This window comes from Macrobrachium nipponense, chromosome 11 (assembly GCF_015104395.2).
Source record: "Macrobrachium nipponense isolate FS-2020 chromosome 11, ASM1510439v2, whole genome shotgun sequence".
Classification (NCBI taxonomy): domain Eukaryota; kingdom Metazoa; phylum Arthropoda; class Malacostraca; order Decapoda; family Palaemonidae; genus Macrobrachium; species Macrobrachium nipponense.
In genome coordinates this window covers 99,309,721-99,327,981 of record NC_061087.1, presented here as the reverse complement: position 1 = coordinate 99,327,981, position 18,261 = coordinate 99,309,721, and the positions used below count along the sequence as shown (strand labels likewise).

At 40.5% G+C, this 18,261-nt stretch overlaps 2 protein-coding genes across 2 annotated transcripts in view; one reads left to right on the top strand and one right to left on the bottom strand.

Moving 5' to 3' along the window:
- Window positions 1–18,261, bottom strand: part of LOC135209571 (transient receptor potential cation channel subfamily M member 7-like) — a 118,529-nt gene that overhangs the window by 88,717 nt on the left and 11,551 nt on the right. The window lies entirely within an intron of this gene.
- On the top strand, window positions 660–18,135 carry LOC135207896 (mitotic checkpoint protein BUB3-like). The gene is given in 9 exon segments (XM_064239814.1): window positions 660–816; window positions 4,493–4,694; window positions 6,045–6,148; window positions 6,933–7,050; window positions 7,343–7,501; window positions 7,847–7,879; window positions 7,881–8,020; window positions 8,550–8,689; window positions 17,882–18,135. Coding segments are annotated over 8 exon segments (1,008 nt in total). The 5' UTR covers window positions 660–816; window positions 4,493–4,496; the 3' UTR covers window positions 17,998–18,135.

The window sequence follows — 18,261 nt, the reverse complement described above, 5'->3', positions numbered from 1 at the left end:
AAAACATTAAGTAAAATGCAAATTTTCTTAGGTGATACAATATTTAACCTACTTACAGACAGCATAGACAAGGCTATAGCTAGAATAGATCACCATATCGATGTTTCTAATGTAAAGACAACAGGACACTGTCTCTTAAGAAATGCAGCCTTCATAAAGCAATACTAATAACAAAACATTTGTCTATAACTACGCAATTGTAAGACTGGATTACAGTTGCGGTTTCTGTAATGGTCTACCAAACTATTTGCGGACAAAGCTGTAGGGTATAATCAACAATGCAGTGTGATTAAACCTTGCAAGTAAATTCATATTCTTGGCAGATTATATTTGTTTTTTATCTCTCTGAAAAAAGATGTTAACCTCAATAATTTAAAGTGATATGCAAAAATGTTCACCACGCCACGAACAGTTTTTATAAAATGGTGTCAGGGAAAGTATTTAATGTTTATTTTAAAGATCTGTGCTGGGCGAATTTTGAAAAAGATACGAAATAAACAGAGAAAACAACGCATGACCTCACCGAAAACGAACTTATTATAAGATGAAAGTTAATGTAACGGTACTATATCACTATATATCAGCACAAATAGCGACAATACGTTAACAATGCCTTCTTAATGACCCAAATAAACACAATTTTAGGCTTAAGTAGCCGCATGGTCTTTCCAATATGGCGGTGATTGGTAAACTGTTGTTACTGCAGTTGCGCGCGGCTCACGTCCAAAACATAACAGAATTGTCAGTCGGTCGGGTCCGGCTCGGAAAGTTTCCGATCGACAAATTTTATGTATAGGCTATCTTTTAATTTTTCAGGTAAATATGTGTTCATGTAAATGCGCTGGATGGATGGGGGCCATTTGTGAGGGCGGGTCTGTTGTGAATGGCGATTGGCTCTCCTGCTCGGGCAACAAGCCCCGCTTTTGAACCAGGCGGTAGGCCTAGTGTAGTGTTGGTTGCTGTTATTTTGGCCAATTTTTATTAATCGTTCATATTTTTGTCTCAGTTAATTAATAATGCCGGTTGATCTACGTATTAGTGACTTGGCGATGTACCTTGACTGCCGGGTATAGGCCTATGTATTCAGGGTAAAACCAAATACTACTACCTAGGCCTATGCGCTCCTCTGGTGTGATACTAGACTTTTCAGTTTGATGCAGTAAATAGGCCCTACAGGTGTACCTTAGACGCTGTATTTATTACCTGCTCCTTAGGGATGAGTACACAAACAAAACATGGTAAATAGCCCTATCAGATCGTAAACATAAACAAGACATTCGTAGGAGGCCTAACCTAATCAAATGTAAATACCCATAGACCCAATTGACAGGCCGCAGTCGGGACCAATTTCGATCACCTACTTTCGGGAATCACACCATCATAGGCTACAGGTAGCCTATAGGCTACTCTGTTTTTTTCCATCGTCCATCCGCATGTGGTGTTTGCGCATGGTAACACTGCGTTCCGGGCTTTAAATAATATGAAATTTCGAATATTAACGGTATAATTTGCATACAGTAAATTATTAAAACACTTTTCAGGTGCAAATGTACACCAAGATATCCTTTTTTTTACCGAAAACTTACACAGTTTAACTATTTTCTACCTAAAACTTACACATAGCGTAACTAGTATTTAAAGCCCAGGACGCAGTGTTACCATGCGCAACCACCACAGGCAAATGGACAGATGGAAAAAAACAGAGTATAGGTAGTAGCTAGTCTTCAATTTTATCAAAAAGGGAAAGCTAGCTAACTAGCTATTAATACAGGTACTAAGCCTATGCCTTTATTTTTTTCAGAAAAACTTTGTAGGCTTATTCCAGAGACTGAAATAGTAATATGGTGGAAAGCACTAGTTTGACCGGGGTTATTTAGGCTTATTCTAGCCACCAAGGGTAAACAGCCGACGACTGGCCAACTCACTGACTACCGCGTATTTGGCCACCCTGTGGAAAAGTACTTTAACACTTCCTAGCACAGGAGATGGTCATCAGTCATGAGTAGTTGTTGGTGAGAGGAGGAGCTAAAAACCTACCTACTCTCCTTTCGAAGCACCTACCTAAGTATTTTCTCCAAAGTTAGAAATTGAGGCCATATTTTAAGATTTAAACAAAGGGTAATGAAAAGTGTGGCCAACGCAGTGCACACTACCCTCATGGTGCTTTCAAAATTTTTACTTACCATTAAAAAATTTTAGAAGATTGACGCCATCTCAATGTTTGCGGAGTTGCTTGGCTTGTGTCAACAAACTTCCCATTTTCTGTGCTAAATCCGCACACCACTTGTACCCATAGATGCTGGGGCGCTTTCAGCACAACAATCGTAAATCCGACGACTTACACAAAACTGGTGAAATTAGTGTATCTATGTGTAGTATATATACATATTACAGCAATTTTATCGTTACTGCATTACTATGACAACTAGAATTCATGGAAACGGTTTGTAAATGCATCGGTGTATGTGTGAAGCTCCACTAGATTGGCAACGATGGGTCATTTTTCGTTGCGTCGTCTGCTCGTAAAAGTACATCAGAAATATTTGTAATTTTTCGGGGTTAATTTGGTTGCAAAAAAGGGATAATAGACATGAATTAAATAAACATTTTGAAGTAACAAAGTAAAGTTAAACTAAATAATGAGTAAAGTAAACAATTAAAGGGAATAGAAAAATGTGAACCAATTAAGGGGGATAAAGCTTTGCACCTTATAAAAACAGTGTAGTCATCTGCTGCTCATAACTGTGTTTGTGGAGTGAGTGCTTAGGAACCAGGAACAGCAATGTGGTTCAAGTGCAATTAGGAGTGAATTAAGACCAAAATGTGCATAATTTCAATCAAATAAGCACTGTGGAGTTTCAGTTGTGATGGCAGTAACGATAAAACCACCATTACAAGGTAAAAATGAATTCAGTTCAAACCATGACCCCAGGAATAAAAAGTTTCATACTTTCACTAATATAGGCAACAAAATGTTTTGTTGTGCTGATTACAACTGCAATCTTGAGTTAGATCAATAAACATTACATATATACGCTAACATTGTTCAAAATGAGTGCTAGGAAGGCTGGGAAAGATGGTGGATTGTCTGTCGTTAGAACGGCCAGTCACGCGATTGCCGCCATATTGGATTTCAAAACTGCCTGGAAAACTCATTTTACAAAGTGCTCACATGCTATTTTGTTTTTGTATGGGGCTTTCATATATCACATTATGTTGATGAAACTTCAATCTTTTGAATGATGTGCTTAAAGTTGCAATTGTATTCTTGTTTCACCAATTAAATATCGAGTGAATAAGGTGGAGACACGCGATGACGATGGATTGCCTGCGGTTGTTTACCCTAAGTCGGGCTATCCTTAATGGTCAGCTTATGTTAAGAAATGGGTACTTTCCAGCGACGTGGGTTTTTGCCATGCATTTAAGCTTGTGCCTCTTAGATTAGAAAATAATCGTATGCGAAAATTTGAGAGATGAATGTGGAACATAACACATGCCTCTTACTGTCCGCACGTTGATATTTTTAAGTTGCACTGATGTCGGTGGAACCAATCGGTTATGCCATTTACTACCTAATGATGCTTTTAAACGGAGACAAAAGAAACTGCAAAAAAGATCACTGTGGGTGAAGGAATATTTTAAACAGAATAAGACTACCATTTTGCAAGATTTGCAATGTGACGGTGATGTTTTGTTAAATAATTTCACTAGAAGACTTAATCTCAGCACTAGAGGAAATTAGATCTCAAACCTCTAAAAAGAATACTGTTATGTGAGAAGCTGTTCCTAATGAAATCAGACAGATTAGCCATATACCACTGTTACTTAGGAACAGGAGACTTGTATAACTGCTTAAGTTACATACTTGTTTATGGGATCAAAGCAAACCAGAATGTATACTTATTTGTTCAGAATTTCCTTGGTTTGAACCAGGAACACCAATGGTGTTCCTGGTTTAAAGAAGGACGTTACCATCCTTCAAAAAGAGTAAATGCTTCTACGCAAACCAGTTAAAAATATAACTTTCATCTAGGCCACTACCACTTTTTCTTTACATTTTTTCTGATCGAGCTGGTATATCAGGTTGTTCATATCATAGTTAGAAGATGAACTATATTCATATGGAAGAGGCCCACAGTGGCCATTAAATTGAAATTCAAGCTTCCAAAGAATATGGTGTTCATTGAAAAGAAGTAACAAGATAATAGGAAATACAGAAAGAGGAGATCAGTTAATTAAAAAAAAGGGTAAATTAACTGATTAATAAATGTTTTAGATCAGTTTACAAAGTATACGACTGGTTTCCAATTAGTATATTGGGGTAGGAATGAATGCTGTTCAAGTACAGTACCATTACTTGGGAAAAGTTCCAAGACAGGTGACTTGTCAGGGTGCCCCAATAAGATACTATTCTGTCTTTGACTAATATCTTCTAATATGAACATTTTTTTTTTTTTATCTTATTAAAAAGTACTATTATGTTTTTCCACAGCAAAATGAGTGAGTCTCGAATGGAATTCCGTTTGAAGAACACCCCGAGTGATTGTATTCAGAGTGTGAAGTTTGGCCCCACTTCCCCCCAGTTCCTTTTGGTAGCGTCATGGGATAAAAGTGTACGCCTCTTCGATGTTGTCAATAATAATATGCGACTTCAGTACCAGCATTCTGGCGCAGTGCTGGATTGCTGCTTTCAGGTAAGGTTATATAATAAGCACCAATTGATATTTTATTCTTAGGAGTGGGATGTTGATAGTTTGATGGTCATGTTACAATTTCAGAGATGATTCTATACCTAACAGCCAAAGATAGGTAAGTATGGATTACCCCATATATGAAAGTGTAGGTTTATATGTAAGGAAAAATGCAACCTTTTTAATTTGGCATGTTGATGTATCACAGACCTTGAAAATTTTATACTTTTTCTTATCTAAAGGCTGAGTAAAGGTTCCTTTTAGAAATACATAATTCGTAATTGAATGTCATAGAATAAGATAAAGGTTCCTTTTAGAAAAAAATCATCGTTTAATGTCATAGAATAAGATCAAACTTGGTATCATAGGTGGATAAAAAAAGGAATTTGTTATTCTTTCGCAAAAATCAATACATTACGGAGCAAGTTTCATTATTGTTTAATAATAGATATTTGTGGAAATTGTAACTTGTAGTTCTGCTTTTATTCCTTTTCTATTCAACCTTTTATTGCTGTATAGCTTTGTTTGTTAGTCTTAACATACAGTTATGGTGAAATTCAGTTTTTCCACCTATTTGCTGGTTTATTTTTCCTTATGATCTGCTTGTCTATCTATTGTGCTTTCCTGTACTCAAAACTTCACAACTTTTTCCCTCACAGTTGAAGGAATTCCAGTCAAATTTGGTACAATGGTAGACCATTATGGACTCTGCCCATTGTTGAATTTGTATGACACAGGTACAGGGATACCTTATCAGAACAACTACACAGATGAAGGAATTTGTTAAAATTGGTACAAAGAGACCTTTGTGTCGGTCTGTTAAGTGTATCTTACTTACCTTGTCATAGTAATTCTCCTCAATGTCGGAGTTTTTTTTTTTTTTTCTGTCGAATTTGCAGAAAGGTAGACTATTACGTATACATTTGTTTTATGCATGAAGGGAGATGATATATGTCTGTCTGCAGTTGTTGTCATCCAATGCTTACCTTGTTTGGTGAAAAAGATAAAGTTATGATCAAATTCCATCAATTTTATACACAACTAATTTGGCCATAACTTCTTTTTTTAACTGGTAAGGTAATGGTATCATCTTCAATGTGTAAGGAATGCTTTTTGAGTAGTGTTGTTATTATAGTCTGATTAAAGTAATGAATGCCCATTAAAAATGTTGGTATTTTTACTTTTTTGAAAGACTTTGACTCAATAATTAATCACATTACTGTACTGTACCCTTTTAAAGGGAGCAAAGATAATGTATGTTAGTGGGTTTAGTTATAACTAATTAGTAAAATGATTCTTTATTTATTTGCACTGTGAAAATTGCTGTTCTGATAAGTTTTGTCCTCTCAACAGGATGCTGTTCATGCATATAGCGGAGGTCTTGATGCACAGCTGAAGATGTTTGATCTTAATACCAATACAGAAACAGTTGTAGGCAACCATGACGCTCCTATTAGGTAGGTCATGAACTGCATTGTTTCATATTGCCTAGGATCACCAGGTCTCGTAGGTGGGTAGTGCTGTCAGTGCAACCTCACATGGTACACTATATGCCATTACTGAAGGTTCTTTGCAGCATCTCTTTGAGCCTGACTACAACCTCTTTCATTCCTTTTACTGTACCTCTGTTCATATTCTCTTTCTTCCATCTGACTTACCACCCTCTCCTAACAACTTTTACACCTTTCAAACTTTCTTAGTGTCAATCTCTCCCTCTCAGAGCCCAGTGCTTGATTGTTGGTCTTGAGTTCTATAGTTTAAGATCACAAGGGAACAGTTAAGAAGTAACAAGGTAGAAGAAGTTGGGTCTGAAAGGATAACCTTGTGTTTAAAGAACAGATTGAGAGTCATATTGTGGGTTGGTTGTATGTTATTTTTTTTTTCCCTCGCACCAGGACATATCCTTTGACCTGGGCCTGTGGGAGCTAAATAAATGAGCTCAGTTGTGGTTAAATTTCATAGTATTAATAATGATAATGTAGAAGTGTATACCATCCATATTGTGCTGTGCATGGTGTACTGTAGAAGGCATTTCAATTATTGGTGCCCCCACTTAGCTATCAGGCACATTTATCTTGTGTCGGCTTTCACTTCATTCCATACATTAACTTCATACAAGTTTGAGTTGAGTCTGTAATTGGGATTCATGGATTTTATGAAGCTACCAGTGCATATTTATGATAATCGGTTGTTTAATTTTGCTGCAATATAGATTTAAACAATGGTTCATCTTTGTCTCAGATGTGTGGCTTATTGTCCAGAAGTGAATGTGGTAATTACTGGATCTTGGGATTCCAATATCAAACTTTGGGATCCTAGGGGTCCACGAGAAGCGGGGACTTATCAGCAGCCAAATAAAGTAAGTTGGGAATTTCATTTTTATTTTTCTTTCAGAGCAGTGTTTCATTTCCTGTTGATTTACAAAGACTAGAAAAGGGTTATCAGTAAATTCAGTAATGAATACAACATTCTTAAGCTGAATTGAGAAGTAAGTTTTCATAATTTTTCATGAGAACATTTATGGAGAGGCTTCTGAGTTTTTTTTGTGTGTGTGTGTGTGATCACATGATGGGTAGTGTGCGCTAGTTTGAGTTACTACCCATTTTAGTTTTGTAGTTAAACTTCAGTAATGTTTCGTCTATTCCTTATAGGTGTATACAATGGGTTTAAGTGGAGAGAAACTTGTTGTTGGAACGTCCAATAGAAAGGTAACAGTGTGGGATCTCCGCAACATGGGGTTTTGCTCAGCACGTCGAGAATCTTCCCTTAAATACCAGACTAGGTGTATTCAGTGCTTCCCAAATAAACAGGTAAGTTCAAGATGTAGTTAAATACTCACTTTTAGGTTCCCAATAAGGAAAGACAAAAGAGCAACAGTGTTTATTTATTGTTGATGGTATATGTAATTGATATTAACTTGACAGTAAGGCAAATTGTTTTGTGGTAACATTAAAATTTTTTATATTTAGTTGTACGTATATGGTACCTTTTTGGGAAAGTTTTACCGTATATTTTTTATATTTTGCTGATTATTTCTTTGCTTTTCATCCTCTTCTCATGTATTTGAGATAGGAGTGTACTATAATATATGATCATTGAAATTTTTCTAACTGCTATATTTTTTCAAAGTGTTTATACATAAAATCTTTCATTAGGGTTACGTTGTATCCAGTATTGAAGGTCGTGTGGGCTGTTGAGTATTTAGATCCCAGTCCTGAAATTCAGAAGAAGAAGTATGCCTTCAAGTGTCATAGGCTTAAAGAGGATGGCATTGAAAAGATTTTTCCTGTGAATTCTATCAGTAAATAAGTCAAAAAAAATTGTCTAGAGTAATACATAACTGTAGGGTCCCAATACTGGGTTAGTTCTCTCAGTTCACCTCGTGTGGCTGTCAGTGCACCTCATGTGGTGCACTGTAGACACTACTAAGGGTCATTTGCAGTGCCCTTCTGCGCCTAGCTGCAACCCCTTTCATTCGTTATAGTACTGTACCTTTGCTCTTATTCCCTTTCTTCCATCTTACTTTCCACTCACGTAATCATAGTTTCATAATGCAACTGCAGGTTTTCATGCTGTTTACCTTGTACCTTTAATATGGTTTTTTACTCAGTTTAATTTCCACCTCTGAATGACCTCATAGGTCCCAGCACATGGCCTTGGCCTAAATTTCATAATACATATTCCATTCTATTCCATAGCTATATGGTTGAAAATTCAAATGTGTGAGAGGAAATTATTATGTATCATAATCAGGACATAAACTTTACAGCTGGTTATGGCTGTCTTACCTGTACGGTTTGCTCCTTTACTAAAACTGTATTGTGAAGTATGTTATATTATTTTTACCTTCCATTGCAGCTTCCATAATGGATATAACACGTTCGCTACTGGTGGGTCTGATGGTTACGTCAATATTTGGGATGGATTCAACAAGAAGCGATTGTGCCAGTTCCATCGTTATCCAACATCCATTTCTTCGCTTTGCTTCAGCAATGATGGTATGTTGGTCTAATAATTGTTCAGTATTCAGTTGTTGGCACAGTAGACAGATATCGTAGTTTGGTTTGGCTTAAATGATTGTCTTTGGAATCTCTGTGCATGAAAGAATTCTCAGTCATTCTTAGATAAGTTTTTCACTGCTATCGTTGTATTTGTCACCTTGCAAGTGAGTTGTTTAGTACCCTAGTGCTGTGCATTTTCAGTCGTCTTTTTCCTTTCTGTGATTATGTATTCTTTTTTCCTCTCTGTGTTTATTTAGATCATTTTAATTTTATTCAGGTAATAGATTAGGAATTTGCATAGGTGATGTGCTGGTGATTTATTTTTATGTGATAAAAACTTGGTATATGTGTAAACAACAAGGTCACAGCTATATTCCAAATACTCATATCATCATCATCATTGCTTCCAGTGCCATGTGATTAGAGGCCTTCCTGAAATTCTACCACTCAAGTCTTTCATGTGCGTTTACCTTCCATAAATCACCACTCATTTCCCCCTTTCTGTTGTCCTTTTGTCTTAGTGTAACTAGGTCTAGGTCTTCCAACTTCTGGTGCCAACAGGAGCACACCTAACAATATAACATCCTACTGTATTCTCCTTTGGATGTGAAAAAGACGTTCAGACCGTCTCCATCTTCTCATCATCATTTATTCATCTGTATCTGAAACAAAGGAAGCAGATGGAGTAGCCTCCTCCCTCTCGGGAGGGACATTATCTCGCATGAGAGAGGGGGCCATGTTATACACAAAGTCACCCTGTGCAACTCCCGTTACTTCCAAAGACAAATCAGTGGAAGAAAAGGAAGGAGACAAGGCATCAAAAGAAGCAGAAGGAAAATTCTGGAAGAAGGGGATGCCGAACTGTCCACTTGGGGAGGGAGGAAACCTTCTCAAGAAGGACAAGTACGTACTCTAAGGTATTCCCTCTTCTTGTAGAAAGCCTTCTACTGCGACACAGGCTAGGAATGACACTCCGGACAAGGGTTAATGATGATACAAAAATTAGAACTGCACCTACTGCAAATGGTATGGGGTCAATAATGGAAGACACCAAAAACCTTGAGCATGGAAATCCTTGAATGCCTGGACACATGCCTTGACTGGGCCTAGAACTCTTGGTGGACTCCATGATAAACAATCATGTACACACATACACAAAGATAGGAAAGCACAAATAAATTACGGGCTAACAAAGAAAAAGACCAGCTTCCACCTCGTATACGCACAAGTTGTCAGAGGCCACAGATTCCTTGCTTTACCATCTTTGATTGTTTTAACCAACGAGTCTCCAGATGGCACTAGAAGATTCTCCTATTGATAAGACTGAAGGTTTGTTAGCAATTAAAAATACAAATGGAATAAAAAAAAATTAATTTTTTGTAGAGTATCAAATTATGTTTGTAATTATCTTGCCACGTTACTGTCAGCCCCCACCTATTTGTGGTTCTGGATTCACGGTTTCACCTTTTTGCACATTTTTCTATGTAAAGTATTTCCACATTATTCGCGGAAAATTCACCTATTGCGGAATATTTTATTGAGAAATATTCACTAATTGCTGTATTTTCATATTTTTGTGATTAATTTTTTTTTATGTATGTATATGTAACTTATCAAGTAATTATATTGCTTAGTTTCACTCGCCGGTAGCTTAAAATTAGATAATTGCCACGCGAGTTGAAACTATAGTTATGTAAATACTTGCTAAGTATAGGTATATGAAACTTAATTTTATCATGAAGATAACATTTTCAAGCTTCATTCTCAAATTACCAAAATCTAATAGAAGTAGTTTCATTATCCTACTGCGACAGATCAAACTAGACTTGAGTGTAAATCTTACTTTTGTGTGCAATTTCAGCCCAATCCCCATGGGGTAGTGCCGTCAGTGCACCTCATTCTGTGCGATGTAGGCATTACTTAAGGTTCTTTGCAGCGTCCCTTCGGCCCCTAGCTGCAACTACTTTCATTCCTATTACTGTACCTTCGTTCATATTCTGATTCTTCCATCTTGCTGTTCACCCTCTCCTAACAATTGTTTCACAGTGCAACTGCAAGGTTTTCCTCCTGTTGCACCTTTCAAACCTTTTACTGTCAATTTCCGTTTCAGCGCTGAATGGCCATAGTTGCCACAGTGCTTGGCATAGTTCCAAAAATCTATAGATATATAAAAAATCAAAATTTCATACAATCAACTTACCTGTCAGATATATACATAGCTAAGACTCCGTCGTCCCCGACAGAAATTCAAATTTCGCGCCACTCGCTACAGGTAGGTCAGGTGATCTACCTGCCTGCCCTGGGCGGCAGGACTAGGAACCATCCCCGTTTTCTATCATATTTTCTCTGTCGCCGGTGGTATCACATTGTTGTTATTACCTCCTGACTTAGCTTTATTCATTTTTCAACCTTTGATCAACGTTTTTCGGCTTTTTGGTGACGTATTTGGATCGTGTTTTGGCATTCGCTTACTGTGGACTGTTTTTGGAATAACTCTTTTGGATTTTTCTCAGTATGTCTGATTCTAATGTGAGTGTGAGAATGTGTGTGAATGTAGGCTGCAGGGTGAGGATACCGAAAGCTTCGGTTGATCCTCACACTGTATGCCGTAAATGTAGGGGGGTTCAGTGTTCTGCTATTAACACTTGTAAGGAATGCGAGGGTTTGAATGCAGAAGAGTGGAAGACTTTAACTTCTTATTTGAAGAAGTTAGAGAGGGATAGAGTTAGACGACTGAAAGGTGTGAGTTCAAGGCCTATTGAGCCTTTCATGGATAATTCTAACCCTACTGATGTAGATTCTCCCTATAGATCTCATTCTCAGAGTGTGTTTTCGGATTCGGCATCGGAAATCGCCAATCTGAAAGCAACTATTAGAGATATGAAGTCCAGATGGCGGACTCGAAAGGTAAGGCTAGTGATAGTGAACATTGAGTGAAGTGAGTTCTATCAGTGTGTGGAGGGGGCGTTTGATCGTCCCTGCGGCGCTCCAGGCCTAGACCTCTTCCAAGCTCCCATGCCCAGAGGAGAAGGAAAGTCGAAAGCCTTAAGGAGGTCCGTGGGGAATCCCCAACGGTCAGACGTCCCTTCAGCTAGCTCTGATGGACAGCAGCTCAAGGGCGCTATAGGAAAAGCGTCCTCTCGAGTGTTTCTCGTCCTCCGTCCCTCCCTCCCTCACCAAACGATGGGTGGAATGAGTCGAACTTATCGAGACCGCTGAAGCGTCATATGAAGCAAGACATTGAATTCGAGTCCAGAGCGCTTCTCGGATGCGCCCCGTCTGCTATTGAAAGAAAAGCGAAGGTGGCGTCAGCGTCACCGGACGCCTTACGAAGAAGTACCCCATCAAGGCTTCTCCCCCCCGAGTGATGACGAGAGACGTCATGCACTAGACGTAGGAGAAGCGTCAAGAAAAGATCATTATGGCGGTTCAGGAACAACTGTCATCTCTTGTGGGAGTTTTAGCGCCCCGTCGAAGGACGTGACGCTTCCAATTAAGAAGTCTCGTCCTCTCGCACCTGCTCGAAGAGGGGGGCTGACGAGAGTGTCGTAAGACAAGAGAAAACGAAAGACGTCTTTTAGAAGTGAAGCGTCATTTCAATCGGATCTTAGACGTGACGCTCCGTCCAAGATTGTGACGCCGAGTAGGAAGCCCTTAGAGAGCGAAGCGTCTTCCAGACGCGAAGCGTCATCAAGACGTCAACAAGAGACGTCATACATGACGCTCGGAGAGCGGGAAGCGTCATACAAGACTTCTAAAGCGCAAGAGAAGCCGCAGGTTGTGGAAGCCGGGTTCCCAAGTCGATCAAAACGGGAAAAAGGAAAGACTTTCATTCCCTTAGCCCCTCTCCTATCAGGAGTTTGTCTCCTCCAGAAGAGGAAAGTTCTGAAAGGAGAACGGAAAACTCAGATTTATCACGAGTTGGAGGAAAACTCGGATGATGACGATCATGGAAGAGAGGGGCTTGTCCAACTATAAGGTGTTGACTACCTGCTTCTGGAGGAATACGGAGACGAGTTGACTCCGGCTGCTCCTCCTTCTCCGCGCTCGCTCTTTTCGAGTGCGAAGGCGAAGAAGCCTTCGTCTTTTCTGAAGATGAAGCCCATCATCTCGATGAAGCGGGCTTTACACGCCTTAGACTCTGGATGAAGTCGAAGAAAGACTTAGTCAGGACAGTATTTTGCATGCCTCCAGCAAGGTTAGCTGGGAAAGAGGCATATGGTACAAGACGGGGGAGGATATGGGTATCGCTCTCCCTTCTACAACAGAGGCAGATTTTTCGACGTTAGTTGACGCTTCAAGGCGTCCAAGTCTTAATTCTGCTCGTATTACATGGAGTCTTTCAGAACTGGACCATCTCCTCAAGGGACTTTTCCATGTATTGGAAGTCTTCAACTTCTTAGATTGGTCCCTTGGGGTGATGTCCAAGAAAGCTCACGATTCACAGGGAATCGAACCTGAAGCCCTGTTATGCATTTGTCTTGCATCGACAAAGCGGTACAGGATGGATCTTTGAAGTATCTTCTTTATTTGGAGCAGGTCTTTTGAAGAAAAGGACGGTGTATGGCGCCTTCTTAACAAAGGCAGTCTCGCATGCTCAGAGGGCAGCTCTACTGTATGCACCTCTGTCTGACTATTTGTTCCCTTCTCAGTTAGTGAAGGACGTGGCTCACTCTTTAACTGAGAAGGCGACGCAGGATCTTCTGACGCAGTCGGCTAGGTAAAGAAGAAACCTGCTTTAGTATCTGGACAAGAAAGGACCTAGCACTTTCTACGCAGCCCTTAACGAGGTGGTCCGATCTCCAGACCTCCCGCAAGAAGGAAGGCTCCAGAGAAGAGAGGTAGGTCCGCCTTTCGTCCCTTTAAAAAAGGGAAAAGGGAAAATGACATTTCTCCTCCAAGCACCAGTAGGTGCCAGGCTCCTGGGATTCGTGGAGGCCTGGACAATGATAGACGCAGACGCGTCTTTCATTGAATATCATAAGTGAAGGGATAATACTATCCCTTTCCTGAATACTCCTCCCCTAACGTCAATACCAAGGGAACTATCAGCCAAGTACAAGGACCCTGTGCTGAGGGATACTCTTCGATCGATGGTGGAACAAATGTGGGACAAGAGTGCAATAGAACTAGTACTGGATCAAAACTCCCCGGGGTTTTACAATCGCCTTTTTCTAGTGGCGAAAGCCTCGGGAGGCTGGAGACCAGTACTAGACGTCAGCTCTCTGAACAAAAAAATTTGTTCAGAAGGAGAAGTTGTTCTCCATGGAGACTTCTGCTTCAGTCCTAGCGTCATTCTATTACGACAAGGAGATTGGATGGTGTCTCTAGATCTCCAGGACGCCTACTTTCACGTCCCGATCCCACCCTTCGTCGAAGAAGATTACCTCCGTTTCATGACGTGGGGGGGAAGGGATTCTTTCAGTTCAGAGCCTTGTGTTTTCGGCCTGTCCACAGCTCCTCAGGTCTTCACAGCCTGATGAGGAATGTGGCGAGATTTCTTCATCTCAAAGGAGTGAATGTCTCTATGTACCTAGACGACTGGCTCTTATCAGGGCCAGACGGAGAGACAGTGTTTGGAGGACCTAAAGTTAACTCTGGATTTGACCAAGGCGTTGGGATTGCTTGTGAACCTCGAGAAGTCTCAGCTGACCCCCAGACAAGACCTAGTCTATCTGGGGATTCGGATGGATTCTCGGGGTTTTCGAGTTTTTCCTTCGCAAGAGAGAACCGCAAAAGGTTTGAGGATAATCTCTCTCTTCTTGAAGAAGCAGCAAACGTCAGCGAGGGAATGGTTGAGCCTTCTGGGGACGTTTTCCTCGCTGGAACAATTCTTCCCTCTCGGAAGACTTCATATCCGTCCACTTCAATTCTTCCTCAAGAAGTCTTGGAGCTGGAAAAACGGACAACTGTCAGTACGTTTTTCCCATTCCAGTGGAGATAAAGGGCACACCTACAGTGGGTGGTTGCTACCTCTGGAAGAGAACAAAGGGATCTCTCTAAGATCACAGAACCCAGACCTAGTGTTGTTCTCCGACGCGTCGGAGACGGGTTGGGGAGCGACATTAGGCTCGGAGGAAGTGTCAGGCACCTGGGAACCAGCACAGGTGTCCTGGCACATAAACTGCAAAGAGCTCTTCGCCGTACACCTGCTTTGAAGAGCCTAGAACCTCTGGTGAGAGACAAGATAGTGCAAGTAAACGTGGACAACACCACCGCACTTGCCTACATTCGGAAACAGGGAGGGACACACTCCTCGTTCCTTTACGAACTCACGAGAGACCTGTTACTTTGGACGTCTCAAAGGAACATCTCCCTGCTGACAAGGTTCGTACAGTGAGTAAAGGGAATGTGAGGGCGGACAGGCTCAGCAGGAGGAACCAGGTCCTTCATACAGAATGGACCTCTGCACGAGGAAGTGTGTCTCGATCTCTGGTCTCTGTGGGGAACTCCTCATGTGGATCTCTTCGCAACATACATTTCAAAAAAGGCTCCCTGTTTTGCTCGGTCGTGGAAGATCCAAGAGCGATTATGGTAGACGCCTTCCTGCTAAACTGGTCTCGAGTAGACGTTTACGCTTTTCCCCCATTCAAAATCCTGGGGTTAGTAATGAAAAAGTTTGTGGCGTCAAAAGAGACGAGGATGACATTAATAGCCCCCTTTGGCCGGCCCGGAGGAATGGTTCACGGAGGTGGTAGAGTGGATCGTAGACTTTCCAAGATCCCTACCAGGAAGGACGGATCTTCTCAAACAACCACACCTTCAAGAGGTACCATCAAAACCTCCCCGCTCTCGCTCTGACTGCCTTTCGACTATCGAAAGACTTGTCAGAGCGAGAGGCTTTTTCTCGCGAAGTGGCAAGCGCGATCGCGAGAGCTCGCAGAACCTCCACTACGAAAGTATACCAGTCGAAGTGGGAGGTCTTTAGAAGGTGGTGTAGAGCCAAGAAGTTGTCCTCCTCCTCTACCTCTATAGCGGAAATTGCGGATTTCTTGCTATTCCTGAGAGTAAAATCTCATCTACCGTATCTACAATAAAGGGATAACAGAAGTATGCTCTCGGCTGTATTCAGAAACAGAGGATTAGATCTGGCAAATAACAAGATCTCCACGATCTCATAAGATCTTTTGAGACTTCAAAGTCTAAGGAACCAGTACCTCCGAACTGGAACTTGGACGTAGTACTCAAATATCTGTCTTCGGATAGATTCGAGCCTCCGCATCTGGCATCATTTAGAGACATAACTAGAAAATGCCTATTCCTTTTATCTCTAGCAACGGCAAAGAGGATTAGTGAGTTACAAGCTCTGCAGGATAAAGTAGGATTCAAGGGAGACTCGGCTATTTGCTCGTTTAAGACCCTGTTTTTAGCGAAAAACGAGAATCCCACGAATCCTTGGCCTAGGTCATTCGAAGTCAAAGGAATGTCGAGTCTCGTAGGCAGAGAAGCAGAGAGGTCTCTATGCCCTGTTAGAGCTCCTGAAGTTCTATCTTCAGAAGGGAAGCGTCCAGTTGGGAGGCTCTAGACAAGGTCTTTGGTGCGCGGTAAAGAAAAACCCCCACAAGACTGTATGTCCAAGAATGCTCTAGCGTTCTTTGTAAGAAACGTCATTACGGACGCTCATAAGGCCTGTCCTGACGAACAATTACAACTACTGAGAGTAAAAGCTCATGAAGTAAGAGCGGTTGCGACGTCTCTCTCGTTTTATAAGAATATGTCGCTTAAAAACATTATAGATACGACATATTGGAGATGCAAAACTCAGTATTTTGCATCTCATTACTTGAAAGACGTGCGTGTGACGTATGAGAAGTGCTTTTCTCTAGGTCCTATCGTATCGGCAGATACGATTCTGGGTACGGGAGCCGACACCAATCCTTAAATGTATATACTGTTCTTCTGTTTGGATATGTTCGAGAATCTCTTCGAACAATGGAGGATTCAGGCTCGCACGGGCGGCCGTCTATGTTGTTCATAAGAAAATTCTTGTCATATCCAATTAGTTGAGTAAAATTTTTTTTTTGAAAAATTATGTATGTGTGCGTAGTGGTTTTTGAGTTACGGTTGTTGTGACGAGTTCGGGGATAACTCGTAACAATCCTTAGTTCTAACATATGGTTAGGAACAGGTGGTCGGATTTGGTTGTGTGCTCCTTCATAAGGTGTATTGTCATATAAGTGGATCAGCACCCATTGACAAGGTCCTTTTAGGCTCTGCTGAGTAAGTGGGGTAAGACCCCATCGGCAGACCCACAAGAACTCTTGGCCATAGATCACATATCTCGCTAAAGTTTCTTGAGGTGATGCAGACTACTGGGCAAACACCCACGAAGTCTACCACCTATCAGGTAGGAACCAAGGTTTTATTTATACCTACAACATATGTTGTTTACCTGTCTATTCCATATAGTAGCTGTCTCTTACCCTCCACCGAAGGGTGCCAATCAGCTATGTATATATCTGACAGGTAAGTTGATTGTATGAAAATGATATTGTTATGTTACAATAAAGTTTCATACATACTTACCTGGCAGATATATACAATTAAAGGCCCACCCAGCCTCCCCGCAGGAGACAGGTGGAAGAGAGAAAATATGATAGAAAACGGGGATGGTTCCTAGTCCTGCCGCCCAGGGCAGGCAGGTAGATCACCTGACCTACCTGTAGCGAGTGGCGCGAAATTTGAATTTCTGTCGGGGACGACGGAGTCTTAGCTATGTATATATCTGCCAGGTAAGTATGTATGAAACTTTATTGTAACATAACAATATCATTTTCAGCCCAATGTTTGAGTTGTTTTTTTTAGTCTTTTGCTTTTTTTTTTGTAGATATATTATGAATCTCTAGATTATATGATGCTGCATTCTATTAAGCAAGCTTCATAATTTTTGTGGACTTTTGGTGATGAAAACAGCATTATCTGCACATTCTGCAATGGTCATTTCTGTCAGTAATTCAATCGAAACTTACTCTTATATATGTTACCATTTTTCATTAACAATCCATTATTTTTTGAGACCCCTTCAACATTGAACATTTCATTCTTGGACAGTTTTAGTTACTGTAGGTTTATATGCTTCGATGCAGTTTTGTTTTTTGATTTACTATTGTGGTAAACTTATGCTCTGTATTAGACTTTTGCTTGCCTATGTGTTGCAATATTTAAAAAAGAAAATTATTCTCTTTTCAGGAAATACTCTTGCAATTGCTTGTTCCTACATGTACGAGCAGGAGCAGATAGATCCCATGCCCGAAGATTGCATCTTTATTCGACGAGTCACAGACCAAGAAACAAAGCCAAAATAGTCCAGATTTGAGTAGTCATACCTTTTGACCTTAGTCATCATTAGAGTATTTGCATTTGCCACTTGAGGGCAGTTCATTACACGGGTCCAATGTGTTTACAAAAGGGCCGATGTGGTATACCACCTCATTCTTCTTAGTCCTTTTTTACTTTCTTTTTGTGTGACAAGTAGATTGTCATTGTTTGCATCTTTCTACTGCGCTTTACCATCTTGAATATCATCAGAATGATTTAATTCTTGCTCAATCTTGTCTCTTTGAATTCTC